This window comes from Erigeron canadensis, chromosome 9, assembly GCF_010389155.1.
Source record: "Erigeron canadensis isolate Cc75 chromosome 9, C_canadensis_v1, whole genome shotgun sequence".
In the NCBI taxonomy this organism is placed as follows: Eukaryota; Viridiplantae; Streptophyta; class Magnoliopsida; order Asterales; family Asteraceae; genus Erigeron; species Erigeron canadensis.
The window spans coordinates 31,828,021-31,855,910 of record NC_057769.1 but is presented as its reverse complement, the minus strand read 5'-3'; the positions used below and the strand labels follow the sequence as shown (position 1 = coordinate 31,855,910).

General features: G+C 33.6%; 5 protein-coding genes across 6 annotated transcripts; 3 read left to right on the top strand and 2 right to left on the bottom strand.

The window, feature by feature from the left end:
- The first annotated feature begins 1,167 nt into the window (after nt 1-1,167).
- Nucleotides 1,168-4,421, top strand: LOC122583819 (tubulin alpha-5 chain-like). The gene is made up of 4 exons (XM_043756198.1): nt 1,168-1,365; nt 2,563-2,777; nt 2,934-3,642; nt 3,880-4,421. Exons 1-4 carry the CDS (start codon nt 1,253-1,255, stop codon nt 4,187-4,189), a joined length of 1,347 nt encoding a protein of 448 aa, XP_043612133.1. The 5' UTR covers nt 1,168-1,252; the 3' UTR covers nt 4,190-4,421.
- A 773-nt stretch (nt 4,422-5,194) lies between these two features.
- Nucleotides 5,195-8,483, bottom strand: LOC122581909 (40S ribosomal protein S5-like). Its single transcript, XM_043754226.1, has 5 exons — nt 8,373-8,483; nt 8,158-8,259; nt 6,134-6,405; nt 5,847-6,050; nt 5,195-5,418 (listed from the first exon to the last, which is right to left on the bottom strand). The coding sequence occupies exons 2-5, from the start codon at nt 8,239-8,241 to the stop codon at nt 5,364-5,366; spliced, it is 615 nt and encodes a 204-aa protein (XP_043610161.1). The 5' UTR covers nt 8,242-8,259; nt 8,373-8,483; the 3' UTR covers nt 5,195-5,363.
- Nucleotides 8,484-10,689: 2,206 nt separating this feature from the next.
- LOC122581911 (mediator of RNA polymerase II transcription subunit 7a-like) lies at nt 10,690-14,593 on the top strand. 2 transcript variants are annotated; one of them, XM_043754227.1, is made up of 6 exons: nt 10,690-10,947; nt 12,117-12,271; nt 13,084-13,153; nt 13,303-13,469; nt 13,548-13,621; nt 14,411-14,593. In XM_043754227.1, the coding sequence occupies exons 2-6, from the start codon at nt 12,137-12,139 to the stop codon at nt 14,469-14,471; spliced, it is 507 nt and encodes a 168-aa protein (XP_043610162.1). In that variant the 5' UTR covers nt 10,690-10,947; nt 12,117-12,136; the 3' UTR covers nt 14,472-14,593. The 2 variants fall into 2 exon arrangements, with proteins under 2 accessions (XP_043610162.1, XP_043610163.1); XM_043754228.1 differs by having other exon boundaries at nt 10,690-10,950; nt 12,118-12,271.
- Nucleotides 14,594-15,454: 861 nt separating this feature from the next.
- LOC122583586 (serine/arginine-rich SC35-like splicing factor SCL30A) lies at nt 15,455-18,595 on the top strand. The gene is made up of 6 exons (XM_043755974.1): nt 15,455-15,493; nt 15,547-15,666; nt 16,469-16,605; nt 17,245-17,409; nt 17,774-17,893; nt 18,246-18,595. Exons 1-6 carry the CDS (start codon nt 15,455-15,457, stop codon nt 18,364-18,366), a joined length of 702 nt encoding a protein of 233 aa, XP_043611909.1. The 3' UTR covers nt 18,367-18,595.
- Nucleotides 18,596-20,206: 1,611 nt separating this feature from the next.
- LOC122581322 (F-box/kelch-repeat protein At2g44130-like) lies at nt 20,207-21,547 on the bottom strand. Its single transcript, XM_043753535.1, has one exon. It carries the CDS (start codon nt 21,452-21,454, stop codon nt 20,393-20,395), a length of 1,062 nt encoding a protein of 353 aa, XP_043609470.1. The 5' UTR covers nt 21,455-21,547; the 3' UTR covers nt 20,207-20,392.
- Nucleotides 21,548-27,890: the final 6,343 nt, after the last annotated feature.

The following is a 27,890-nucleotide window of genomic DNA, read 5'->3' as shown; positions in this document are numbered from 1 at the left end:
CTCAGTTTTATTTATTTCTCTTGAAAATTAAGAATAGATTGACTTTCCTTAGGCCTGCTATTTTTTTTTAACATCATAGGCCCAGGTATATTAGCATGAGTTATAACTAATTTAGCCATGGCTTGACCGTCGGTTGTAAAACTTGTATATTTAGATGTATTACCACCTATATGGATTTTGGGATTAAAATGGTGTATGTTATTGATCTACACACTCTCTTTTAACGGGATTGTTGTTGATGGTGGTGTATACAGATTGAATGCGTTTTGTTGGAAAGGAAGGTTTGTGCTTTGGTTATGCAAAGAATGTTACCAACAAAGATGTAAAAGTTTACGTTCATGCTCAAGTCCAATATTGTTTGTTAAATATAGTGTTTTGTCATGTTTTGATTTTACATTAAGAAAGCTATAATCAATAAATTGGTATAAAAAAGCTTGGCATAACACATCTAAACTATGTGAAGTTAATATATAGATTTGATTTCTTTTTTATAATTTAAGCAAGTTATATCATTGTAACGACAATATATTTGATATGTTATCCACAATTGTGTGAAAAGAAAATAAGATAACACCAGTGACGACAATACATTAACTAGAGTATTATCATAACTCCAACACCTATGAGACAAACACCTCCTTTTAAAATTGTAAAATACATTAATTAGAGTACGGAGTATTATCATATAATTCATCAGTTGATATCCTAGACAGGTTTTATTTAACCCTTGGCACATTAACCGGATATCAACACTTAAATATTCAAATAATTTTTCATTTTCAATGTAAAGTATCATTTATATTAAACTGATCAATCAAGAATACCAATTCGAATCAAGTTTTGAAACTGATATACTGTATTGGACTTGCTATATATACCGGATTAAGTTAACTATGTTTACATTGACTTAATACCTTACATTCTCGATAAGTGTATTGATGAAAATATCAAAATATATAAAGTCATTCAAAATGTTCTAATATCATTGTTTCAACCTAAATGTATATATACATTGTACATGTAACATTTGGACCTAAATTTAGAAACATTTTGATGTTAATAACTATAGCTAGAGATAGCCCGAAACAACCTCTTATCCAGACAACATTTGATGTTCCATTTGTTTTTCATTATTTTCCAAATTTGATCCATTCAAACTCACGTAAACCTTCTTCATTTAATCATTTCTTCTTCATACGTCCTTCCACGAACACACCTTTAGTAAATAGTTTTTTAGATCGCACAATCGAAGATGAGAGAAATCGTAAGCATTCATATTGGCCAAGCCGGAATCCAAGTCGGGAATTCCTGTTGGGAACTTTACTGCCTCGAACATGGAATTCAACCCGATGGCTTCATGTCTAGGTTTGTGTATATGAATGTATCTTCTTATATAACCGTTTGGATTTTAATTCATGATCAAATATATATACTGAGAGTTTTGTTTTTGTTCATCGTGGAGACGAGCAGGGGCGGTTTTCTTTGGGGACAAGTGGGACCCGGGTCACCGCCGTTTTTTCGCTTAGTGGCACTAATATATTTGTATTTCGTCCAAAAAATCTATATCTATTAAGTCGGCTCCCAAGGATTATTTTTTTAAAAACTTTTGATATGTTTAATAAACTTAATAGTCCAATAAAATTTACCTTTTTAGTTCTTATAACCCTCAAATCACTTAATCCATTCATAATTTTAAGTTTTAGCCCACAATTCACAACCCATGTAATAAGGTCTTCCTCCCCTTTTTGAGTTTTAGGCTCCAACAAAAAACAAAATTTACTTTTTTTAGTTTTTATAACCCACAAAAAAAAAGGTAAATGGGTGAGAACCCTCTGGTCCCATGTACCGAATAGATACCCTGAGTCACTACCGCATAAACTACAGCCCAGTGACTCCCCAGAGAAATAGGTGGGAGGGAATCTACTTAGCAAGGATTCGGACCCGCACCTTTTAGTTGCCTAGGACTCTTTGTTAGGGAGCGGTAATTTACTTAGTTCATTAATAATTCTATGTTTTAGCCCACAATCAACATAACAAGGTCTTCTTCCCACAATCCACGCCTTTTCTTTTGGTATTTTCGTTAGTCTTTGTAGTTTTTTGTTGGTTAGAAACTATGTTTTGGTAATTTGAATAGAAAACTTAGATTATTAGTGTTATTTTTGTTTGACCCGACCCGATTTAGTGTATTGCATAACCATAATATAATACCCGGAACATAAAGATGACAAAAAAAATAAAATAAAATAAAAATATGGCCCACCGTTAAAACTTTTCTAAGAGATAAAACATCACACTACATTTATTACGATATCAATAATGTGTCTTAAAAGGAAATAGAGAACAAATAATAAAAAAATGAATGATATTGTGTTGTAATTTTGTGTTGTTACGTTGAGATGCGATTTGTCTAGTAATACAGAGTGTGTCATGGAATAGCAATGCAACTTGTCTACATTAATAGATTTTAAGCACATCATTTTTGTCACATATATTTTGATTATATTTTAGGTAGTCCTGTTGGACAAACAAATTAACATGGTTATGTTGTGAATTTGTTTGCAGTGGTGATTCACAAGGTTCGGGTGACGACTCATTCAATACGTTCTTTAGCGATACGAGTTCTGGAAAGAATGTGCCAAGGGCGGTTTTTGTTGATCTCGAACCAACTGTCATTGATGAGGTTCGAACCGGTGCCTATAGACAACTCTTCCACCCCGAACAACTCATTTCCGGAAAGGAAGATGCTGCCAATAACTTTGCAAGAGGACATTACACCGGTAAACATTTCTATTCCGAAAAAAACATACAAGTTAGAGACGGCCCATTTACTTATGAATTGGTCAGTTTTAGTTCTGTTTTATCTGTCAAATGGGTAGAAAAAACACTAACTATATAAAGTGTTAAATAATCAAATGTCAAAAACTTGTGTGCAGTGGGGAAAGAAATTGTTGATATGTGTCTTGACCGAGTCCGAAAGTTAGCAGACAATTGCACTGGTTTGCAAGGCTTTATGGTCTTTAACGCGGTTGGTGGTGGCACTGGCTCAGGTTTAGGTTCTTTGATACTAGAACGCCTTTCTGTAGAATACGGAAAGAAACCAAAACTTGGGTTTTCTATCTTTCCATCTCCACAGATTTCTACTGCAGTTGTGGAGCCTTATAATAGTGTTTTATCAACTCACTCACTTCTTGAACACACGGATGTGGTGGCGTTACTTGACAATGAAGCAATATATGATATATGTAGGCGGGCATTGGACATAGATAGGCCAACTTACACAAACTTGAACCGTTTGATATCTCAGATAATATCATCTTTGACGACTTCATTGAGGTTTGATGGAGCAATCAATGTTGATATTACTGAGTTCCAAACGAATTTAGTTCCTTACCCTCGGATTCATTTCATGCTTTCATCGTATGCACCTGTGATATCATCGGTTAGAGCTCATCATGAGCAGAACTCGGTGTCTGAGATCACGACTGCTGTGTTTGAGCCATCAAACATGATGGCTAAATGTGACCCGAGACATGGAAAGTATATGGCTTGTTGTTTGATGTATCGTGGTGATGTTGTTCCAAAGGATGTTAACACTGCTGTTGGTTCTATCAAGACTAAACGAACAGTTCAGTTTGTTGACTGGTAAGCTTGTCTTTTAACAATCGATACATTAATTTTTGTTGTTCAATTATAATATGAGACCTGATCAGAACCAAGAAACAGACAGATCTAAACCGGCATGGTTCATATCTAGAACTGGGCGTGTCTGTGATTATTTAAAGAACTCAGCAAAACCATCAAGTTCTTTGTTAGCTAATTATGTGCTAGCTACAAATATGAAACAGCATTGTTTCAAGCTTGTCCCTGATTGTCTTTTAGGTGTCCTACGGGTTTCAAGTGTGGAATTAACTACCAGCCTCCAACGGTGGTCCCTGGCGGTGATCTAGCAAAAACAAGGCGTGCAGTATGCATGATAAGCAACAACACAGCAGTGTCCGAGGTTTTCAACAGGATTGACCATAAGTTTGATCTGATGTATGCAAAACGAGCATTTGTACATTGGTATGTTGGTGAGGGAATGGAAGAAGGGGAGTTCTCAGAAGCCAGGGAGGATCTTGCTGCACTCGAGAAAGACTATGAGGAGGTTGGGCAAGATGCTGAGGAGGAAGAGGAGCAAGAAGAGGAGTAGAGTATCAGGTCTCTCTCACTATAGTCTCAGCATTTATGTTTAAAACTGCGAACCTTTAGTCTTTAGTCACTGTATTTTTGTAGTAATACATCCTCTTTAAGAAAGCTATTTGCTAACTATTTGTTTATCTGATCAAACTCATATGGAGGATGAAGAACTTTGAAATGTTTAATCGTTTTGAGGTACAATTTATATTAATATAATCCTATTGTTTCAAATTGTCGTTGCCAAAAGAATTGATGTTATTAGATCTGAATACGAACTTGGTATCTTTCATTTCTTCATATGAATGGATCAATCATTTGCTTTATTGGGTCACACGTTTGCAGCTGCAAATTTGATACTGGGTTAGCCATCTTCATTAATGCTTTCCAGAGTCTGAACTCTGAAGTACTATTGCTCTAGATCTATAAATAGAATTCAAGATTAAACACGAGAATTAGAGTCGAGTTTCATTATCATTTTTAAAGGTTCACTCAGTTGGCAGAGTCGTGGCAATTTTACTTGCGCAGGCACATCTGATATTTAAGGCCTTTCACTAAAGTACTAAACCATTTCCAGTTCATTTGATAAATTTTGCACAGGAAATAAACTAGTTGTAATTCTATCGGTGTATTGATCAAGAAGTTCAACAAAGATCTCAAACCCACAAAGATAAAAAAACTATTAGCCGTTTTATACGCTAAAATGTGACTAATTGTACATTTTATACTCATCTTTTTGGGAGATTTTGTACTTAGCAACAGTTACAATTGCATGATTTAAGACCTCTAAGCCTCTTAATGTCTAGAACAGCAACATCACAAAGCTTAAAAGACCAGACAGATGACTAAAATAACCTTAAGAGGTATTCTCAGATCTTAAAAGATGCTTTTTAAGGCACCATTTAGATGAAAGAGCAATTACTACGAAATTGAATAACTTTTCAAGTGTGATTATGAAGCAGAAACTTTCTTTTTTAACAAACGCCAACAAGAGCATGTTTGAAAGTAAAAGAACCAAAGATCGACAACAAAATCTCTTAACATATAGTAATTAAAGAGAATAACAGCTTAAAGTACCAAAAGCAGTACATAAAATCTAAACTCACAATCCATCATGAGACAATTGTTTTCATAACTGTTTCTCACAAAAGCCAAGATAACCCACTAGAAACAAATACCATAAACCTTCTTCAACGATTTGCCTTGGCAACTCGTTCAATCTCGTCCTTCTTCTTAATAGCATAACTGCAACACGAACACAAATATATTAAAATGATATAGCAACAGAATCGATAACACATCAAAAAACAGGCCAAGAACTAATGTTTATAATCCAATATACCTCGAACAATAATTCTGGAACTTACATACATCTAGTTAATTCAAGTGATGTCTTGTTATTAAATGATCATCATACAATAAAAGAAAAGAGAAATGACATAAATAGTACCAAGGTGATTTTATTCATTCTATATCATAAATCCTATATATAAACTGATCCAGAAGTGTTCTACATCAACCCAGCTCATACAAAACTTTTTCCCTATATAATCATATATATTTCACATAACTTTTAAGAATGAAAGCCAATCCAGGCTCCAATGTATCCACAATCAAAACACCCCCACCACACTTCATTTTGGTATGTCTAAATGAAGTCAAGTTATGTATACCTGTTAGACGAACCCTTGGCAGCATTGATTAGCTCATCAGCAAGGCACTCTGCTATTGTCTTGACATTTCTGAATGCACTTTCACGTGCACCAGTTGTAAGAAGAAAGATAGCCTGGTTGACACGCCTTAGAGGCGAGATATCAACTGCCTGACGCCTGACAACACCAGCAGACCCAATTCTGGTTGCATCTTCTCTTGGTCCACTGCCAGATGACAAAAACATTATCTCTTAAGCACCTGTCTTAAACAAAACTATATAATAATGTAACATCCTTTAGGAGTTTACCTGTTAATAACGGCATCGACAATGATCTGGATGGGGTTGGCATCAGTCAACAGATGGATGATCTCCATGGCATGCTTGACAATGCGAACAGCCATCAGTTTCTTACCATTGTTTCTCCCGTGCATCATGAGGGAGTTAGTCAAACGCTCTACAATTGGGCACTGAGCCTTCCTGAATCTCTTTGCTTGGTACCTCCCAGCTGAATGAGGCATAAACTTCGGGTGTTTTGAAGCGGTAGCAGTGATGTAGTCTTCCACTGATAGATCGGGAACCTGTTAAACAAAACCATAATTCAAAATAACCATTACATACTATACAATAATATAAACAACAATCCTTCAAATGAAATTGCAAGAGAACAAAAAGAACACTACAAAAGTCCAAAGACATTAAAATAATCCTAAGTAGTTAAGGACCGAAATTTCGGTGTTTCGGTCAAGGAACGGTAAGCGAAATACCGGTTTTTTAGGTGGTATACCAGTGGTATTTCGGTAATTTTATTATAATGTAAAATATTATATATATACCAAAAAATCACAATTATACACAAATAGCAGTTATATTAATTAAATACTTAATCTAAATATCAAAAGCCAAGCTTAAAAGTGTCAATACTTGATAGATTAGTGTTAATACTTGCAAAAATTAGTTTTTCTAATGTCGTATTTTAAGTTTGGACAAAAATAAAAAATTATAAAAAAAAAACTGAAAAACTGGTACACCACTGAAATACCACCGAAATTTGGACCGAAAATTGACCAATTTCACCAAAATTTGACCGAAAATCCCGGTAACGAAATTCTGGACAGAAATCTTAACTGGTATATACCAGTGGAGGACCGAAAACTGGTATACCACCGAAATTAACTACTTAGAATTAATCAAATAACTTGAAATGTTCAATCACTCAACACACAAATTCATATATAATTTCCTGCCATAATGATTTTGGTCATAATTTAAGGGTGCATTTAGTTGGAGAAAACATCCACTGTTTTCCATTTTTGTTTTCCAAAAAAACATGGAAAACAGAAAACGCGTTCAAATCATAGTTTTTCAAAAATGTTTTCCATGAAAGCAGAAAACACTGTTTTTCACTTTTCCATGGAAAATTAGAAAACACTTTTTTATTGTTTTCAACTTTTCATTTTCTATTTTCTAAATTTTGAAAACCTCAAAGTGTTTTTCTCATTTTCTAGTTTTAAACGTGTTTTCAAAATTTTCAATTTGTTTTCTAGAGATGGAAAACACTTTTCATTTTCTAGAAAATTAGAAATAGAGAACCAAAAAACATTTTCCACGACTAAACGTGCCCTACATTTTGTAGCTCATGAAAGTTATCATATAAACCACATTTTATATCAGTACAAAAATATGCACATCAAACAGAGACAAGCATGTTCTATATCTTATAGAGCTCTTAAATATGCTTGTTTAGGTAAACTAAACAGATAAGAAATTCCAATGACCCTTGAGAAAAACGATTATCCAGTTGACTAAAACAGAACAGCCATTTTCATAAAAAAAACCTCAAAACACTCTATAACCACTTAAGCCAAAAATAATCGACAACCAACACAAAGGGCATATTCTAAACATCAAAGCAATTATCATATGAATACATTCAACCAGCATTCACATATTTTAAAAACATAAAAACCCCAGATAAAATTTCAACTAAAGATCACAAAACAACATTCTGCATATGATGCTAATCACTCAATAAATGTACTTAACAGCTACTATTCATTTATAAACATATGCAAGTAATATGAAATTACACACATATCCATATATATATATATATATATATTAAATCATCACAGACAAAAAACATATAAAAACTATACATACAGTATACATTCATAATGTAAAATAAATATATCGAGTGAAATATTTAGCATAAAAAAATACTGAAAACATGTTTAAGCTAAAGTATTTCAATCTAAAATGTAAAATAGAATAAATTATTTAGAAATAAATAAACATTAATAAAAATGAAAGAAAATAGTAATAAAAAGGACCTGAACGTCATCATAAGTCCATCGGTTGAAAAGCAAGATATCGCTGTGAGTCTTTCCGTCTTCAGCAATAGGTACGGCCTCCATGCTTACAGTTTTCTGTATCTATATGTCAAATTAAAAAAGCAATTATGATTATTAACATGTAAAAATGTTGTAAATATATATAGATTTGATTATATATGTAAATGATGATGATGATGTAGGGAAAAACAGACCTTGAATCTGCAGGAGAGTGGGGGAGCAAGTGAGGGGGCTGGCTGCTTGTTATGAGCTTCGGTTGAGAGAAGGGGGCTGATAAAACCCTAATTGGAACTATATAGTCTGCAGAATCAGGGCTTACTGTATTTTGTTTGGTTATTGTTGGGTTTTGGGCTTTGTCTTGGGTTTGGGCTTAAACTAGTGAGTAGTAGTAGTATGTCTATCAGTCTATGGTTTTATTTCTTTTTTACTTAATAAATTTAATAGTTCAAACTTAATCATTCAGTCAAATTTTATGTTTTTTTATTTAATAAACAAAAATAACTGTCAATTATTTATATTTTACTTAATACATATAGACATTCTTAATGCATTCAGTCATTTAATACACTCAACATTTAATTACTAAAAGTAACATGCCTAGTTTAGTGACTTTAGTTACTAGGTAAAAAAATGTGATATAATATTATCATAACTAGCTATGGATGTAATACAACATGATTAAATATTTTTATTAGTGGTGTTCAATGATTTCTAATGGATGTAATACAATATGATTAAATATTTTTATTACTGGTATTTTAATTAACAATACAAAATCGAGAATGGAAAAAAAATCTTTTCTTATGATAATATTACATGTATTGATATTGTTTGTTAATTAAAATTTTGTATTTCTCTTATATCTATTATTTAATTTGTACTAAATGATATAATCTTTTTTCTTTTCAAAACTCATTTTTTCCCACTATTTTCATTCTCCATTACATTTTCATTTCTTATGATTTTCTCCTACCAAAAACTCCCTTAACAACAAGTGAGTAATTTTGCATGCCTTTTCTTGAAGAAATTTTTTTTTCACCCAAACCCTTTGAAATAATTACACCATCATCTTTTATATAAACTAGAGTTATACCCGGTCGTTGGTCGGGGATAAGTCGATAACAATTGAACATAAACTTGAATGTGGGTAATTAATTCTAACATGTCAACCGTTACCATTAGACAAAAACACACGTCGTTAAACAATAGACCATTATTCTTAAAACATAAAACTTTGATGGCGAAATATAAGCTTGCAATGTTTTTGAAAGATAAAAATAAGAAACTAGAAACTTTGATTGTGAAAATTAAAATAGACTAAAGTTTTATCACATGAATCGTTAAACATAAAACTTTAATGATAATATAAAAAGTCTTAAAAGAATATAGTGGTTAAAGTGTGAAGGACTAAGATATTACCACCCTAAATAAATAAAATAAAAAATAAAAAAACCAAGAAGTTAAGCTAATATCTACACAACATGCTTAAAACACTAAAATTGAAGAAAAAAAAAAACAAACCTAAGCAGGCTGCTGAGCAATTGCAACCAACATGCTTCACTATTCAAGCGAATTTAGTTTAAACAGTATTAAAGTGTGAAAGACTAAAATATTAACATCTTAAATAAATAAAATGAAAAATAAAAAAACTCAAGAAGTAACACATACACAACATATTAACTTAAACACTAAATTTGAAAAAAAAAAACAAAAAACTAAGCAGGCAAACTACTGAGCAGCTGCAAACCAGTCTGCTACATAGTATATAACTACTATTTTTACTGAAAAACAAAAATTGTATGACAAAAGTTAAGAAAACAAAAGTTGTGGTCAAAAGTAAAAAAAATAAAACTTTGGTGACAAAATTTATAAACCAAAAGTTTTGTGGTAAAAGCACTTAAAAGAAATTTTTCGGAGCGAGATTAAAAAAAAAGTTATGTGGAAAAAATTACAAAAGTTAAGAAAGTTTCCATGGCAAAAGTTTAATAAGTAAATGTTATGTGGTATAAATAGGAGTGGAAAAATTTTAAAAAGAAAAGTTATTTTGGAAAAATATAAATAAAGCAAAACGTTGGTGACAAAAGTTTAAAAAATTAAACTTGAAAACAAACTCCATTAAATACCCTTTTATAGCTACCGTTAGTTATTAACAGCCGTTAAGACCATTAATTAATTTGGGTATGCAATAACTAATTGTACCTTATGCATTAGAGGAGTACTTTTAGCTACAGTACTCTTCCTCACACACCGACCTTGAAATTTAGATAATTACTTTTAAGTTATTAACCAAGTCATTGGAGTGTTAATCTAGTGATTTGGGTGTTTTTCACAAAGTGGTTTCCTCTTTGGGGTCTCATGTTCGAATTATGTCATATGCAAATATGGTGAGAGAGTATTAATAATAATATACTCATGTAACACATGGGGTGCAAACTTCTCATCCGCGTATCCGTTGTGTGTGGAAAAAAAAAAGTTACTAACCAGATACCATCACCCGCTGTCTTGTTCGCCAATTGTGCGTGTAACAAAAAAAAAGAATCAATACCTTATAATGGGGTTTCAAAGTCTGACTGAAAAAGAGGTTTTCAGAAGATTATACTCTGATTGAAAACAAACGCTTAAACTCTGGAATCCACACAACATCAAGTAAAAAACATCAGAGGTTGTTAAGAGTTTTGTAGAAAAACAAACAAGGCCAGCTTTTTTTGGTAACTGCCCACCCCGAAGGCGCCAGAAACTAACTGTGGTGCTTTGTTAATTCCTTTTCCGGTAATTTCACTATTAAATCCTCTGAACAGTAGACACTACAACTCTTAACAACCTTGGATTATATTTGAATCACTATTTAATTATTACAGTCAGTTATCTAATTAAATGGATTTGTAATTTGATATAGCATGTTGCTGTGAACCTAAATTTGTATATTGAAATTTGAAACCCTAGAATTAGATCAGTGTGTCTGAATCCCTCGTTGTGTTACTATTTGTTACATCGAATCGAATAACAATGTGTTTGATTTAATTCAAGGTGTCATGATTCATGAATATAATGGCTTGTAGCAATGGGGATTCGATACGATGTGTAAAACTTAGTTTAAAGCGCACACGAAACAATAAAAACGAGTCAACGGACGTTTATTTGAATGGAAATGAAAAATAAACACGCACATAGTTAGGTGGTTGGGCAGAACAATTTGATCTTTGCTTGGTCTATGGCCGAACTAGAGAGAATTTGTTCATTTTGATTTCGGTATGAAGTTTTCACTTTTCAGTTGCGTTGAGGTCGTATGTGTAGAGTCTAGTTACTTGCTCCCTAGGTGAGCTACAGTTGGCTTGCTCATTGAGGGTTCTGTCAACCAATATACTGCTAGAATAGTAGAATTTCTGTGTAAAATCCAACAAGGGTGGCGACTCGGTCGTCCTCAGCTTCCTGTTAATCTTTATGAACATCAGACTTCACAACTCAAAATATAGTTGGGCCAAATAGGTGAGATAAGCGTGGTTATTTGAAAAACAATTCCATTTACTTCAAATCATACTAAAAGATGCATCTTTTGTGATCCGTTTAAAAGAACATTTATTTAGTTTTGAGAAAACAATTTTCGTGTTTACCATATCCCATTAATCATTACTAAACTCTAATACAGTCAGTGATACAGACTCTTTTTTTTATTGTTTTTAAAAAAAGTCTTTAATATTCTTATTACCTTATGTGGTTTCGCCAATACCCAAACACACATTAATGTCAACTACATGTTTGTGGATTTGAGATGTTAACATCTTGCTCTTATGGTTGAGTTTCTGGCTAAAGATGAAGTACGAATGAAGTTGTGTTTTTTAATACTCGAAGCAAATACATGAATCAGTCTATTTATGTGTGATAACAATAGGCCTTTATCTACGGTTAATTTAAGTCTTGACTGGCATTGTCGTTTTCAGGAAAAAAAAAACTATCATAAATGGCGACTGCTACTTATCCACCTCCACTGCCGTATTACAGGTTGTACAAGGATTATGAAAAAGATCCTAGCTCTGCTCCAGAACCTCCCCCTCCTATTGAAGGGAGTTACCTCCTATTTGGCTCTAAATACACTGTAAGGGTTTTCATAAGGACACTTTTGTTTACTTGAATAACTTATTTGACGTAATTTGCTATAATTGGATCACATAGTGTTCTATTCTGGTGAATAATTTTTTGTCATGCTTATGTTGTTGCATTGAATATATTCTAAGGAGTTGTTTCAATATTCTTATGACCCGTAACCAAAAAATGGTGTTACACTTTAATGAATTGCCAATGGTAAAGTCAGCTCATGTGGTTGGTTTTGAACATATGGGTTTAATACTCTTTCCTAAATGCAAGTCACTTTTAATGTTGCGAGGCTAAGGTTTCACATCAACGTTTCATGCAGAAAGTTAGAACCAAGATAAAATCATTAGGGACTGGGATATTTGAAGAGCTTCTTTTCATCATGTTTCATTTCCATTTCACATATACGATAATAAGCTGATCTTAAATTTAGTTTTTGAGCAATGTATATCTAAATGATGTCAGCAAAATATCTAACGTATATGTAGATCTTTCCTGCTTGTGCTTTAAATAGCATTTCTGTTGCATTTCTGCAATCATGATTGTGCTCATATGTTTTATCTTGTCATATTTAAATTCTTACAAGGCTTATTACGAAATGTTTTTGCATCATTTATTGGTTTTATTCTGGCTACTTTATGCATATATAAGCACTCCATTATTGTTAATTTACATGATTGTGATTATATGTTTTTTTTGATATTTTACATCTGCTTCATGGTTATAATGAAATGCAATTGCGTCATTTTTTATTGCTCATTCTAGTGCTCATTTATGCATCTATAACCAGTCTATCATTGCTAATTTTGTTTGTAGACTGATGATGTATTGCCAGGCTTAGAAGATCAGGATGTTCGTCAATTGTACCCAAAAGGCCCAAATCTTGGTTTGTGATCCTTCCTGTCCCCGTTAAACCTCTCCGTATCCATAATTAGCAACGTTTTCTAGTTAATTATTATGTTATAAATTCCTTCCATTAATTGTTTGATTTTTCGTTACTTGTGCATATACTAACATCGTCTTCACATCTTTCAGATTTCAAGAAAGAATTGAGGTCACTAAACAGGGGACTTCAGCTGCAAATTTTAGAGCTAGCTGATGTTTTGATAGAACGGCCATCACAATATGCAAGAAGAGTGGCAGACATTTCTCTTATATTCAAGAATTTGCATCACCTTCTCAATTCGTTACGTCCACACCAGGCACAACTCTCTATCTTATATTTATTATTTTCCGTATACATCTTTATCTCAAGATGCTTTCTAACACTTTGTTTTCAGGCCAGGGCAACACTTATTCACATACTCAAACTTCAGATACAAAAACGAAAACAAGCTGTAGAGGACATTAAGAGGTAGGTGTTATATGCTCAAAAACTAAGGTTTAAAACTTTCTAGCGCAATCCAAATGAATTTATTTTGGCATGATGTCATCCACTGTTCACATCATTTTTTAAGTGTCAGCTCCTTTATGCAATATGGTCCATTGTACAGTGAGCATTTTAAGACATTGATATTTTAGCTAAATTATTTAACATGTAAATATATAGGATACTTAATAATGATAGAATTGGGGTTATATTTGCTGTTATTACTCACGAAAGTAAATGATCTCAAGCCCTATAGCAGCTTGTGTACCCAAGATCTGTGGACAGTGCCTTAGGGTTTGACGTTAGTCAGAGTCAAAACAACATATGAATTTCCCACATTCTAAGTTATTTTCTTGTGCATTGAAATTGCAACATTTGATCAAATGTCTCAACAATACATTTAATGACTATACGGAAAAGCTTTTACGGGAACTCATATTTGTTTCTGTGGTCCTTAGTGTAGCTGGTTAACATTGAAACACACGCACCTAAATATTTTCACCCTAAGGTACATTTTGTGTTGACCTGCTACAGTATATATATTTGACCCAAGTAGTTTCATGTGTCCGAAGAGCATCTTTACCAGAACAAATAGTATTACATTGATAAGATATTTCCTAAATTCTTCTGGTATGTCATTTTTGTAATGTTGACAATGGTCATATACGTAATTTTCTGAAATACGGCGTTGCAATGATTTTGTAGCACCAACAAATGAGTTGCGATAAAGTGGGGTTATATTGTTGCATGATACTTTGTTTGTTTGCTTATTAGGAGGAGAGAAGAAGCACAAAAACTTCTCAAGGAGGCACTTGGGACATTGGAGGGACAATAGACCAGTGAATGTCGATATATGAACCGAACTAAGGTAACGACGACTAGAGTGATTGCTTTTTAGTGTGAGTTTTGTGGACTAGCAAGTGAGATATCAATAGCTGGGTAATCTATTATATAACCATAGTTCACGTGAAGTACTTCCTTGTACATGTTGGAATGATGCTTCAGACACAGTAGACATAATGAGCATACGTATATGGGCATCATTAGATAACCAAATCGGATGATTCGGGTTTGGTTGTGAAGTGGAAGCAACGTCTTTGTCTTTGTCATTGTCTTTTTCTTGTATTGTTGGAGACGGACACGGAATTGTGCCATTTATGTACCCAAAAAGACCATGTGTGGTGAAGAAAGCTTCAAGCATGGATTTCCAATATCCATAATTAGTTGGAGATAGTTTGAAGGCAAATTTGTGGGAATTGTGAATTGCTTTGTCTTGTGTGGAGATAGGATTTAGCATTGCCATTAGAAAATCAAGTTAATTTTCTGTAAAAAAAAAAAAAAAAAAAAACCTTATATCTTAATACCATCAATGTTTTAAGAACCCATCTATCAGGAGTACTTATCAGAAGACGAACCAAGATTCGATGAAGACGGGATTGAACCTGATAAGGAAGAGTGTTTGTTTGTGTACTAAGTTTTAACAGAGTTACTGTTAAAGTGGGCGAACACATGGAAGATAAATGTGATATTATTGACAGTTTTTTAAGTGAGGATGGGGATCGTTCATGATTTTTATGGAGATTGTGGTAGATAACGGTGATGATACAATACAAACGGGTGATATTTTGCTTCCAATTTTTGAGTGAAGATCGCACATGCTTGGAAGCCTTTGCACAATTGCCAATTTTTGAGGTTGATTTGAATAATTCATCAAATAATTCGTTTGTTTCCAAATCTCAAATTGAGGAAATTATCTTTAAGGATCCTTTTTCTAAATATAAAAAGATCAGTGGAGATATTAGTGACATGCTAAATGATATGGAGCCCTTTAATTATGGTGAAATCGCCATGAACAAAGTATGCATAAGATTATATCTGTTTTCAACATTGCTATGTGTAATAATATGAAGGAAAATTCTAATGGAATTCACGTATCGTATATTTATAACCCTGGTAATGTTCGCCAATTGGGTTTAAAGAATAAGGGTCGTTGTCAATGGTTGCACCTTAAGCTTAATGGCCAACTTAGAGTATTCAACTACGTGTATGATCCGGGTGGTGGATTTTCGAAGTATCAAAACTCGAGGACGAGTTTTTCTTAAGAGGGAGAGAATGATGCAAGAAGATCAATATATTGTCAATATTTTTATTTATTTGAATTTCCTAGTTTATTTTATTTAGTTTCCAAAATTATATTGTTTCCTTGTTATCATTCCCAACTATAAAATGGGATCTTAGGCTAATTGTCTAGGGAGTTTTTTTGATTATTGAAATAGAAGAACAATGTTCTTGAACCTTTTGGTTTGTTTTTATAGTCTTGATTATTCATTACGTTCTTGAGCCATTTGATCGCTTCCAATCTGCATCAGGTTATTTGTTTTTTCTTTTGATTGAAAGTCATATTTGGGACTCTAAATCTTGTGTAAGAAAAGTAACAACACTGTATCCTGCAACTTGCTGCTTCAGCGTCATACTAAGAAAACTGAATACTTAAAATTTTAAATGCAAGATTTTATTTTAGTTTAACCGTTTTTTCTGCATTTTCATTCTAATAGCAGCTCCAATCTATGCTTGCCGAGATTAAAAAGATTTAAACTTATTTCCGTAGGAGGGTCTTATCGTACTTCTGAAGTGGAGCGGAATTTAAATAATTAGACTAATTAATGGAATGTTGAAAATGTGGGAAATCATTGAAGCATGTGTTTTAATTTTCTTATTTTAATAGTTTTCTATAATATGAAGTTTATGTTTCTAGATAGATAGCATTAGAGATCTAGTTGGCAAACAAACAAGGTTGCTAGTTAGTGGGTTGTTGATCACATCTTATGGTAGGTTTATTTATTGTTTGTTGAACATCGAGTTCTCATCATTTTAAGAACTCTTGTTTTCAGAACTGAAGATCTCCGTGTGCCATTTGGAGAGTTTGGCCCTCTGAAGGATGTTTACTTGCCACGAGACTATTATACCGGGTGAGCATAGTTGTAGCTGTATAAAGAAATCTGCAGTGTTGCATGTTTGATATGTTTAGCAGTTGTGTATGGCACTCCCTTTTCCTCTCAAATACATGATACATGGCATTCTCATTTACACATCCTGACATCCATCTGTTTGTATTATATGGCGGTAGGCTGTGGCACTATTCATCATTATAGTTTTTTTACTCAAATTGATTTGTTTATTAGAAATGCCGAAGACAAGTGAAGTAAAAGAGTTAACAAGATGATTTTATGTACATGAAGACCGGGTGAAGTTGGTTATAATACATCATTGTGAAGAAGTCCCTCTGTTGAAGAACTTCACATAAAAATCTTGACTATGTAAAGGTTAGCATCTGTATTTGTTGAATATATTTGGAGTGGGCTCTTTTAGGATATCGGTTTTACCTTTTTCTTTCTTTGCTAGAAGAAAGGATGCATAGTGACCTTCATGTATATCTGTGAGTCTCTGACCTTCAAAGAGAGATGTATCATTTGTGTAGGATATTTGTGACCTTCATGTATATCTTTGTGATAAATATGCATTTACTCCTTGGCAAATGACCCTGCATTAGTGAATTCTATTGTCTTTATATACCTATATCCGTGTCTTGAATCATTTATATGTTGCAGAGAACCCCGTGGTTTTGGTTTTGTTCAATATCTTGACCCAGATGATGCTGCTGAAGCCAAATATCAGATGGATGGACAAATTCTTCTTGGTAGGGAGCTGACAGTTGTTTTTGCAGAGGAAAATAGGAAGAAGCCTTCGGATATGCGAGCAAGAGAACGTTCTAGGTAAGTCTTTTATGTGTGCAAAGACTTGCGCTTTTCCGTGTCATCATAAGAGGCAACAATTATAACCTATTTTACTTATGAATGGGTCGATTTTGGTATGTTTACTCTAACTGGTAGAATGCTTTTATAAATAAATAAATAGCTTGAAAGGAAACCAGTCGACTGGATTAAAAGTTGCCACCGGTGTTAATTTTGAATGCAATTACACAATTTATTGATTCACCTAACATACTCGGGAAGAGGTTGACCCGACCCCAATCAAAAGTTTCCTGTTTATCCATTTACCTAACATATTCAAGAAGCAGTTGTTGAATAGCTTTTTAGAAACTTTGATGGCTTGACTGTGTGTATGAATTCGTGGCAGGGGTCGTTCCTATGATCCTAGAGGGTCATCCATTCGTTATTCTCGTTCACCCCCACGTGGAAGATCATATCAGCGTAGTCCAAGATATCGTTCTCCTCCTAGACGCTATCGTTACTCGAGGTATGTGACAACCTATTTAGTGGATTTAGATAGTGTTTTAGCTCAAATGGGCTGAATAAAATTTTGCCACACAAGAAACATGTAAACCGTGATTACAATTTTTAACTGTATCCTAATACAACCTTCTACATCATTTCTGTTTAAAGACTTGGATTACTTTTGTAATACTGCTGTTTTGGTTATGGGCAAAAAATTGTTTGATAATTGGACCGGACGCTGCCTGCTTTAACCTCCACTAAAAGATGACGCATTCATTTCAATACAAACCCATTCTATTGCAGTTTATGGAATCTCATGAACATTTGATCCCTTACAAGAGAATACTGATATAATCTGTGGCGACATGGAGCAGGTCCATTTCACCTCGAGACCGAAGGTACAGACAGAGAGATAGGTCTTATTCCAGGTCTCCATATGTTTCCAGGAGCAGGAGCCCCACCCCATTCAGGAGCAGGAATCCCCAAGGTTATTAGGTGACTTGCGCCGTAATGACCAAATATTTCCCAACCAATTGAACTCCGTTCACGATATTGCTGTGCTTTAAAACTACATATTAGTCTACTACTACAATTCTAAACCGAGATCAAAACTCTACATTTAGTGGACTCCTCCTCTAGCTTGATGATGCATTATAGCATATTCACTACAATGTATTAGATTTCATTTGTGATGTGAACTCGTGATCTGCTGGCTTCATGTTCATTTTGGGCTTCGTATGCCTCATTCACACCGTTTACGGTTTACCCCGTCGAGCAAGTCTGTTAGTACCATTTGGCCATATTGACCCTTGCCACACAGATAATAATACCCTGGCCCTGTCGAGTGACCGAGATGTGCAGAGTCATCTTTTCAGTCATAGATATTAAATAATTTAAATCTTACTATTCTAGAATTTTTTGGCTCTTCAAAAATTTGAAGGACATGCAGGGATATGTCACAAGCAAAATATCGACATCTAGTTTTTGGAATTTTCTGATAACTAATTTTATAATATTTTACCCCAATAGAAGATCTTTAAAGTCGGATTTTTTTTATTATTTGGTTGATTGTTCTTTAAAGAGCAACAATAGTGGTGTAGGCTATACAGTGAAAGCTACTTTTTAATTTGTTGGTTTCTTAGGCCAAATTTTACTAAACCTTCTACACACATTTTAGTTAGCTCGCCTAAATAGGCATAATATATGAAGATCACTTTCTACACTTCCATACTTCATCGATTCTTTTAATTTAATTTCTATAATACATTGAGTATGACCTCCTTTGGTGCGAAAATTATTGCAATAAACTAGTTATCTTACTATATAGAATTCCATATTATATGCATTGAGAAAGCGACACAATCTTGTCCTTGCGTGATTTATTTAATATAGTTATAGTTATAACATACTCTTGAGCTTTTAATATTCACTCATCACATAGTAAGATAAGATTCCCGAAGACATATGTTTTCATTAAAGTATTTATTGGCCAATTTTTGGCTAGATAATTGAGTTGTCAATTCGTTGTGCCCACCTTATCTTCATCCGTGTTATATTACTATTTGTGTTACTTATAAATTGAATGCAAATATAATAATTTCAAATATATGTGATCCTTTTTCGACAATTGCAACGTCTTGTTATAGATATCTTATACGGTATGTGATTTTAAATTGTGATTAAGGCGATATATGACAATGATTTGAACAAATCAAATATACGAGGCGAGTTGCTTCCGATAGCAACGTGCTCATAACATTCTACAGCGAGCGCTTATCGACTCAACAACCAATTTAATTTAATGAAGGTATAAAGAGAGAAAGTGAATGCGGAAACTGACTAGTTAACCAGTTGATGTCTTATATAATTGACAGAAAAAGATTGAATTTTTAAGTGTCTGACTTAAAACACGATCTTGTGTTATATTTCATGGCCAATGTAGGGGTCACAAAAATGTATATATCTAAATATTAAGTGAGGTCAACATCATCCGGTATCCGACCTGTTTCTTTTCCCCAAAAGAAACCGGCAACGATCTATCATCTGTCATTAACATTAAAAACGAAACCTAATTGGACACTTTTCATTTCAAAACTAACATGAACGAGGAAAATATGCATAATTCGTCAATAATAGCCTTCCTTATTGAATGCCCCATAAACAGATAAATATGATATACCAAAAATAGCATCAATCAAATCAACACTTATCCTCATCATCAAAGAAATTCCCAAAACTTTGTACATTAATAAGATATCATATCATAGATTGTAGTATTGTACATTCAAAAATAAAACTAAAACCAAAAGGAGTAGCAAATAAACACAATATAACGTTACTAAAAATACATAATATTGCGCATTGACATTGCATTCTATACATTCAATCGGGCATGTTTCATTAATTCGTCCATGCCGATCGATACAAACTTCATAGCTCATATATATACATATATACTTATTTTAAACAAGTACATCTTTTAAACAACAAAAAGAGCAAAAAGTAAAATACTCGTGAAAATTTAAATCTCGACTAGGCAACCAGATTGCACAAAGCCAGAAAACTCATCAGGAACATCGACTTTTACAAATTTACCATTTTGTCCTTGGTTCGTTTTTTCCATTACATAAACCGCTTGCGGTGCACCCTGGTAGGCTGAACCGGTGACCAACACCCGGTCCCCAAGGTCAACCCCACATGTCCCTACTTGAACCGCCGGCAGATACTGATCCCAAGATGTTAAATTACCATCTTGCCCTACTGCCACACAAGACCTGGGACACCGGCTAACCCCCCAAACGTCATCCACGCGCCTCCACGCGCCGGTTACAATATCGTAAACATCCGCACTGTTCTTAAACCGGCCTTGGCTATCGGTGTCATACCCGCTTACTACCCAAAACTCCGACCCGATTACTACCCCTTCACACTCGTCTCGCTCTTCACTCATTTGAGCTAACTCGGTCCACTCATCCGAACCGACATCATACACCCACGCGCTCCTAAGCGCGTTCTTGTTTTCATCGTGTCCCCCAGCTACGTATACTTTACCCTTACACGCGCCGACAGCAAAAAATGAGCGAGTTGACGGCATGTCTACTCGCTTTGTCCACCTCTGAGTTGGGAACTCGTACACAAACACATCGCGTAACGGTTCCCAACTCACTGGGTTCCACCCGCCCATAACAATTAATTTCCCTTCTGTACTCGCCACCTGACAAAACAAAGGTAATCCATCTGGGTATTTCGGAACCGGATCAATTTGTTCCCAAATACCATTAATCGGGTCAAAAACCGATAACCCGTATTTGGTTTGTTTTTCTGGTTTTATATTTTCCCCTCTCGGTCCAGTCTGTTCCTGGACCGGGAGTGATTGGACAAAACAAGCTCTTTTTTTAGTAAACCCGGATTTTTGTCTATGATAATAAAAATCCGGGTTTAATAAAAGACTTCGCCACCTATGACAAACATGAGATGCCACGGCATGCCCGATGTAATGTAAACGAGTTAAACACTCGAGTGCGATTTCATCGGGCAAGCCCGGTATCAATTCAGTGAAATTGGTATCGATTTGTGGTTCCATTTTTTTTGTTTTTGTTTTTTTCAAATACAAGTGTCCTCTGATTTTTGGTTATACTATGAAAAAGATATGAAGAAGTGAGAAGTGAGGAACAGGGAAAACTGCTTACAAAGGAAAGTGTTGTGACTTTGGATATTTATAGAAGAAGTTTGGAATCAGATGTGGATGCTTGTCACAAAATTATCTTGTGGATGAGCACTTAGATTATGACACGTGGCACATGCAGATTGATGCTTATTTAATGTCATTTTTTTAATTCGGATAAACTCCATTCCAGTGGATATATCATGGAGCATGTTATGTTACTCCCTTTGATACTCAATATATGTAAACCCTCTGTTGTGAAAAGATTACTTCACAGTCACATAACATGAAATCTGCAACATAATTTATCAATGTATATCTCATAGGCAAGGGTATAGTATCAAAAGATTGGTAAATTAACAAGTTTAAGCCAATGACAAATCGACACGTGGCGTTGCCAAAAACTAGCCAAAAATAGTGGTGTAGCAAACAAAAATAGCCAAAACTTACTAATTTGATAACATAGCAAAGGTAATCGGAATATAATCAAACTTGCCTGAAAAATAAAAAAGTGACCGTTTTTTGTATTTAAAAAAAACTTGGGCTCAGAATTTGGGGGTCGGGATTTCAGAAGTCGGAGACACCATGGCTGCTAACCCGAAGGTTTACCCCGACAAGATACGTCTCGGATCATCCGAGTCCCATTTTTACGAACATTTGTATCATCATCGCCCATTTAACCGGCAACATAAAACTGTTCAACGATATCATCATCGGCTAAAAACTACTTTTTCCGACTACCTATTGCTTTAATGGAACAAAATCCGGCAATGCTACCGCTAAGTTAACACTACCAAGCTATTTCCAAACATGCAATTAACGGCAATGTAAAAAGATAAATATACATAAATATACATATAAGCAGCAGCAGTCTAACCGGAAACCCAAGAAAGGGCTCGTCTGAAAACAAACCGCCGTAAGCAGTAGCAGCAGCATTTAGCCATAAACCCAAGAAAGGGCTCGCCGGAAAACCACATCCGCCGTAGCAGCAGTAACAGCAGTCTCACCGGAAAACCGATGCAACATGCAGCAACACCAGCAGTTCACCGGAAACCCAATAAAGGGCTTGTCGGAAAACCGAACCAACAAAGCAACAGTTAACTATATCGATTAAACCGGAAACCCCAAAAAAAGGGTCGCTGGAAAACCGACCAACAAGTAGTCAATAGCCAACTACACCCTTGCACAAGCCAAACAAAGTTTTGGCCGTAATAAAAGTGAACGTTTTTTGCCGGCAACGACCGGAAACCCGAAAAAGGGGTTTCAGATCTTACTGGAAAAGGGTGATATATAACGTTAGGAGCATCGACAAGTTTTATCGGCACATATTCCGACAATATAAGCTAAGAAAAACATAGTTTTAGCCTCAAAATCGAAAACCTCCAAAAAAAACAATTTTAGGTTCCCGACAAGGTATAGAAGATTGGCACAAGAACAAAAAAAAACGGTCACAAGTATACGCTCCTAACGTTCACAAGGATCGGTCAAAACATGCCAATATATATAGCCAAAACTAGCCGATTAAACTTGTCAAAATTAGCCGATACATGTGCTATTGGTTAGCCGATGCTTGCCGATGATTTTTGCCGATAAAACAAGCCGATTACACCTTTGCCCCTTATATACGTATAATGTATAAAAAGTTTGCATGTGTTAAACTTAAAACTTGTATATTGAGAGACTGCTATGTCAAAACGAATATAAATTACATATTTTTTTTTAATGTTGATTAATTTTCAATCAAAAAAGAAACATTTTTAAAAATATATAAGAGCTGCGATATCTAACATGATTTTGTCGTACTACACTACTACTTGGTTATGTCATGTAAAACTTGTTTTTTATATAAATGTGTACAAGAAATATTATGTGTGGCTAATAACTTCGTATAAGTTAAAAGATAGAATATATAATATAATTACAAGCGGGGTTGGGAGTACACTTATACCCTAATTTCCCCTAATTCCCTCTCCTAATTAATTCTCTATTTTTTAAATATTTTTTTAATAATTAAATCTAACAAAACGAACAGAAAGAAACCAAAACATTATTTATGCTAATCAGATAGTCTAGTAAATAATAATAGTTTTGGATTGGTTGTGAGCTTTGTTCGACAGAAACAATATACATTTGTTTCCTACTTGCTATTTATTATTATTATTATTATTATTATATATATTTTTTAATTTAGTTTGTTCTCCATTATAGGTTCATTATGATTTATTTTTCAACAATAAAAAAATAAGACCACATTAGTTCATCTTGATGATATTAAGCCAACACATGTTAACCATTATCTACGACTCCGTGTTGTGCATGTATGGACTGTTTCGGAGTAGAACAACTCGAAGAAAATCAAAATTGTTGTTTATGTTTGCAGTAAGTTTAGATATAATAACTTGCAAATTTGTTATTTAACTATAGTTGTAAAAAAAGGGGTAAACTGGAATCAATATTTATATGAAGTTAATTTTCATATGTTTCCTTCTTTATTTTTCGTATTGATTAAATTGTGATATTGGTGATAGGGATTTAATATACTTGAATTCCAATTTTATATCTTTGTTGAGACTACCCGTCGAGCACTAGTTAATTATATAAAACAAAGTTTAGAATTTGTTTACACAGAATTTATATTAACAAAACAAACTTTACACGTGAGTATTGTGTATCAAGATTTCGCACCTAATATACGAAAATTTATATTACAAAATTTATATACGAAAAGAACTTGCACCTATAATATGGTTTATCAGAATGAATTAACACAACTATGTTACTATACTAAGTAAAAAGAATGCAAATAATCAAATAAGAAACAAATGAAAATGAAATGGAAGTTTGAATCAATACGTTCCTCATGACCTAGTCGTTTCAAAGTTTGTACAACATTTTTTTGTGTAAGGTACCACATGCACATATTCTTTTGAATGCGTATTATTTTCAACTAGAGCTACAAATAACATGTTTCTTGCGGCTAAATCATCCAATTTTGTAAAAAGGCTAAAAAATGGTAAACAATAAGGCTTTTTCTAGAAGATGAAGGGTTTTTTTACTCGAATGTCACGATCTAAATGCCATATCCCGTAGTCATTTTTGAATCCTATCATGACCCTTCAAGATGGTATCTAGCAATATTTTAACCTGAAATTTTTTTGGAAAGATAACAAGATATTAACCGCGCCAACTTAAGTGTAATTAACTTTGAATTGATGTCATTTTAATGTATGGGTTCAAATCCTATTATCCCTTGTCTAGTTACTTAAAAAATAAAAATGTATGAAAACACTGAGTTGGATAGATTGCAATATATTACTCTCCCACCCAACTTAAATGTTCAAGTTTGATTGTCTAAGTCTTTTCTTTTCCCGCAACTTTAGCTATTAATATTATTGTTTGTGTTTTAAAATACTTGGCAAAAGTTATATCATTATAAAATACATTTAAAATTTAATCAATTCATATATATTACATCAAGTATTACATAACACAAATAGAATTCTAGATGGTCAAAGTTAACCATGAAACACTTTAGCTAGCCAACATATACTAACACGCTATTCACACGATACAGCGGTAGTCGTGACAACGACAACTCTTGGTATTGATGGTGATGTCAAGTGGTATAAATTAATATAATTATAAGTGATATAAAAGTGCTGTTACAAATATTTTAAAAGATAAGAGTGTTGGGTGTACATTTGTTTATCATGGACAAATTGGATAATTCTACCAACTCTTTTAATAGGAGGTGGTTCATTAAATGCAATTGAGTCAATTCTAAATTAACTTCTTTTATAGACAAGGGTGTAGTGTCAAATCCTTGTCAAAGTGGCAAGTTTTGACAAGTTTTAAGCCAATGAGAAATGGACAAGTGGTTTAGCAAAAAACAAGCCAAAAGTAGCCAAATCTTGTCAAAACTAGTAGTGTAGTAGTAAACTTGCTAATTTTTTGGCTAAAAAATACTTACCAAATATAAAAACAAATACACGCTCCCATATGCCCTTTGTCAGCCAAAAATGGCCACGTGTCCTTGCCCAACGTTCACTTTCATCGGCCAAAATTAGCCGATGTATCTTGCCAATACTTGCCGATATAAGCCGATGCATATGCTATAGGATAGCAAATCACCCGATGCTTGCCGATGGTTTTTGCCGATAAAACAAGCCGACTACACCCTTGCCACTTAGGTCGGTTTCTATAATAACGTCTGCCCTCTGTCCTTGTTTTCGAAGACGCAAGACGCTATTGCCACGGATCGTCCAAATAGCTGCTTCCCTGGTTTCAGTCCTCACAAGGACTCTTGAAGACGCGTGTGTGGGACCGTGAGCAACGGGTAGTTTTGAATTCAAAGGGTTTTTTTTGTTTTTTTCTTTTCAAACGGCTATTTCTTTTTTTTTTTCCTATTTAATCACACCAACTTATTCTCATTTTAACACACAACATTTTATCACATGCCATTTAATTCATCAAACACCACCAAAATCATGTCTAATTCATCATCAAGTGACGATTTCAAATTTTAAACTCCACCGTTACGCAAATGAATACCCTATTTAATGCAGAGATCGCAGGCGCCATTTTTGATGTTTGTAACGAAGAGGAAACAAACGATGTCGAGTCAAGTTCACGTGTACCTCGAACCAGAACAGTTTTATCATGAGATCATGCTGGACCCACAGAAAAATCATGTGTAAGTTAACTTACACATGATTTTTTGGTGGGCCCGTTGACGGAAAGTCTTAGTGTTTTTACAAAAAAGTCTTGTATATCGTAGTAGATGATGATGGTGTACAAAAATCAATGGTCTTAGTTGATCCTAAAATAAGAGGTGGTCTCAAAATATCTCACCCATATATATATATATATATATATATATATATATAATATATATATATATATATTTATAACATTACGCTTTCATTGGAAAAAAGGATCATATTGTCGAATACTTTTGCATTAAATCCATTGAATTGATTCAACCTTACGCATAGAAACCAAACTTGTAGTTGCATCTTTTGTCTATAATAGCCTATTATTTAGGTGTTTTATTTTATTACAATCGTGTGAAGTTCTATCAATACTCAAGAGATTATATTTATTATCTGGTCATCTATTTACAGGCTTTGGTTTATTTTTCTAATTACGTCTTGGTCTAAACGAAGAACGTCCATAATAATCTGAATTTCAATCATTTTTAGAAACCTTTTGTTGTCTTTTTACCAGTAAATCACAAAATAGAATTTGTTTATCGCAAGAATCATTTGTGATTTTTTACTTTAAGGTTTTGATTATTCGCTTATAAACTGGAATTGTTAACTTATAAACGGTTATCTTCAAAATTGTGAGGATAATCACAAAATATAGTGTGATAATCAGATCACATACAAATACATGTGATTATGATTATGATGTTATTATACGATTATAAGAGGATTTTTGGCTTTAATAAAAGTTTCTAAAAGTTGTTTAAATTAAATGAGATAAACACAAAATATAATTAGATAATCGCATAAAAAGGAAGTGATTATGGTCATACGTACGATAAACGATTTAACATTGAGCATATCGAAAGGTTGTTTTAAACAAATTATAAAAAAAAGTTTTTGAGATAAAGAAAATCCTTTTTAATGTACTATCCAAATGCGGAATGCCCGCTCGATGCGGCGACTGTTGGTGGTGACGATGATGATGGTGGCGGCAACAGGTGGTGGTGGTGATGGTGACGGCAGTGGCAGTGTAGTTGTTAATCTAAACTAATTGATATTAAAGTGATAGTGTATTTATTTTCATAGTTGAATAATGTATGTTGTAATAATTTTATTAAGATAGAGTTATTTAAATGAATGAATAAAGGAGAAGGATAATTTAGTTAAATTAATTTTTTTTAAAAAGAAATTTAGAAGGGTAAATGCTTTTATAAGGTAAAAAATTTAGATTAGATTTAGAAAAAACACAATTTAAGTATTCTTATGTTCTTACATATACGCATGTAGAGCTATTTATAACATGTTTTATGTTTAATTCTAATAAAATTCATAAGATATTGTTTTTATATAACTTTCAAAATTTGTTAAAGGGTAATGATCAATCCTCCTAAGTGGTTAGCCTACAAATCTTTCTAATTAATAGGATTGTGACATGTGGAAAATCAGTGGCTGATATTAGGAAAGAAAATTAGTTGATTACATGTGTTAACAAGTGGATATATTGGGAGGATTTTTAGAATGATTGGTCCAAAGGATTTATCATTTTTCTTTGTTAAAACAAAGAAAGAAAATAACGAGAAGCTGGAGAGTACGAACGATTAAAAGTTAAAATACACCATGTCTATACTAGTATACTATATTATAAA

Bases quoted from the DNA above. Each gene is read 5' to 3' on its own strand.
- LOC122583819 (XM_043756198.1), top strand. From the start codon at position 1,253: ATGAGAGAAATCGTAAGCATTCATATTGGCCAAGCCGGAATCCAAGTC. The intron at 2,778-2,933 runs GTAAACATTTCT...ACTTGTGTGCAG, and splicing joins TGCAAGAGGACATTACACCG to TGGGGAAAGAAATTGTTGAT. The intron at 3,643-3,879 runs GTAAGCTTGTCT...ATTGTCTTTTAG, and splicing joins ACAGTTCAGTTTGTTGACTG to GTGTCCTACGGGTTTCAAGT.
- LOC122581909 (XM_043754226.1), bottom strand. From the start codon at position 8,241: ATGGAGGCCGTACCTATTGCTGAAGACGGAAAGACTCACAGCGATATC. The intron at 6,406-8,157 runs GTCCTTTTTATT...TTTGTTTAACAG, and splicing joins GGACTTATGATGACGTTCAG to GTTCCCGATCTATCAGTGGA. The intron at 6,051-6,133 runs GTAAACTCCTAA...GTCATCTGGCAG, and splicing joins GTCGATGCCGTTATTAACAG to TGGACCAAGAGAAGATGCAA.
- LOC122581911 (XM_043754227.1), top strand. From the start codon at position 12,137: ATGGCGACTGCTACTTATCCACCTCCACTGCCGTATTACAGGTTGTAC. The intron at 12,272-13,083 runs GTAAGGGTTTTC...TTTTGTTTGTAG, and splicing joins TATTTGGCTCTAAATACACT to ACTGATGATGTATTGCCAGG. The intron at 13,622-14,410 runs GTAGGTGTTATA...TTTGCTTATTAG, and splicing joins GCTGTAGAGGACATTAAGAG to GAGGAGAGAAGAAGCACAAA.
- LOC122583586 (XM_043755974.1), top strand. From the start codon at position 15,455: ATGGAGCCCTTTAATTATGGTGAAATCGCCATGAACAAA. The intron at 15,667-16,468 runs GTATTCAACTAC...ATCTTATGGTAG, and splicing joins AGCTTAATGGCCAACTTAGA to GTTTATTTATTGTTTGTTGA. The intron at 17,894-18,245 runs GTATGTGACAAC...GACATGGAGCAG, and splicing joins AGACGCTATCGTTACTCGAG to GTCCATTTCACCTCGAGACC.
- LOC122581322 (XM_043753535.1), bottom strand. From the start codon at position 21,454: ATGGAACCACAAATCGATACCAATTTCACTGAATTGATACCGGGCTTG.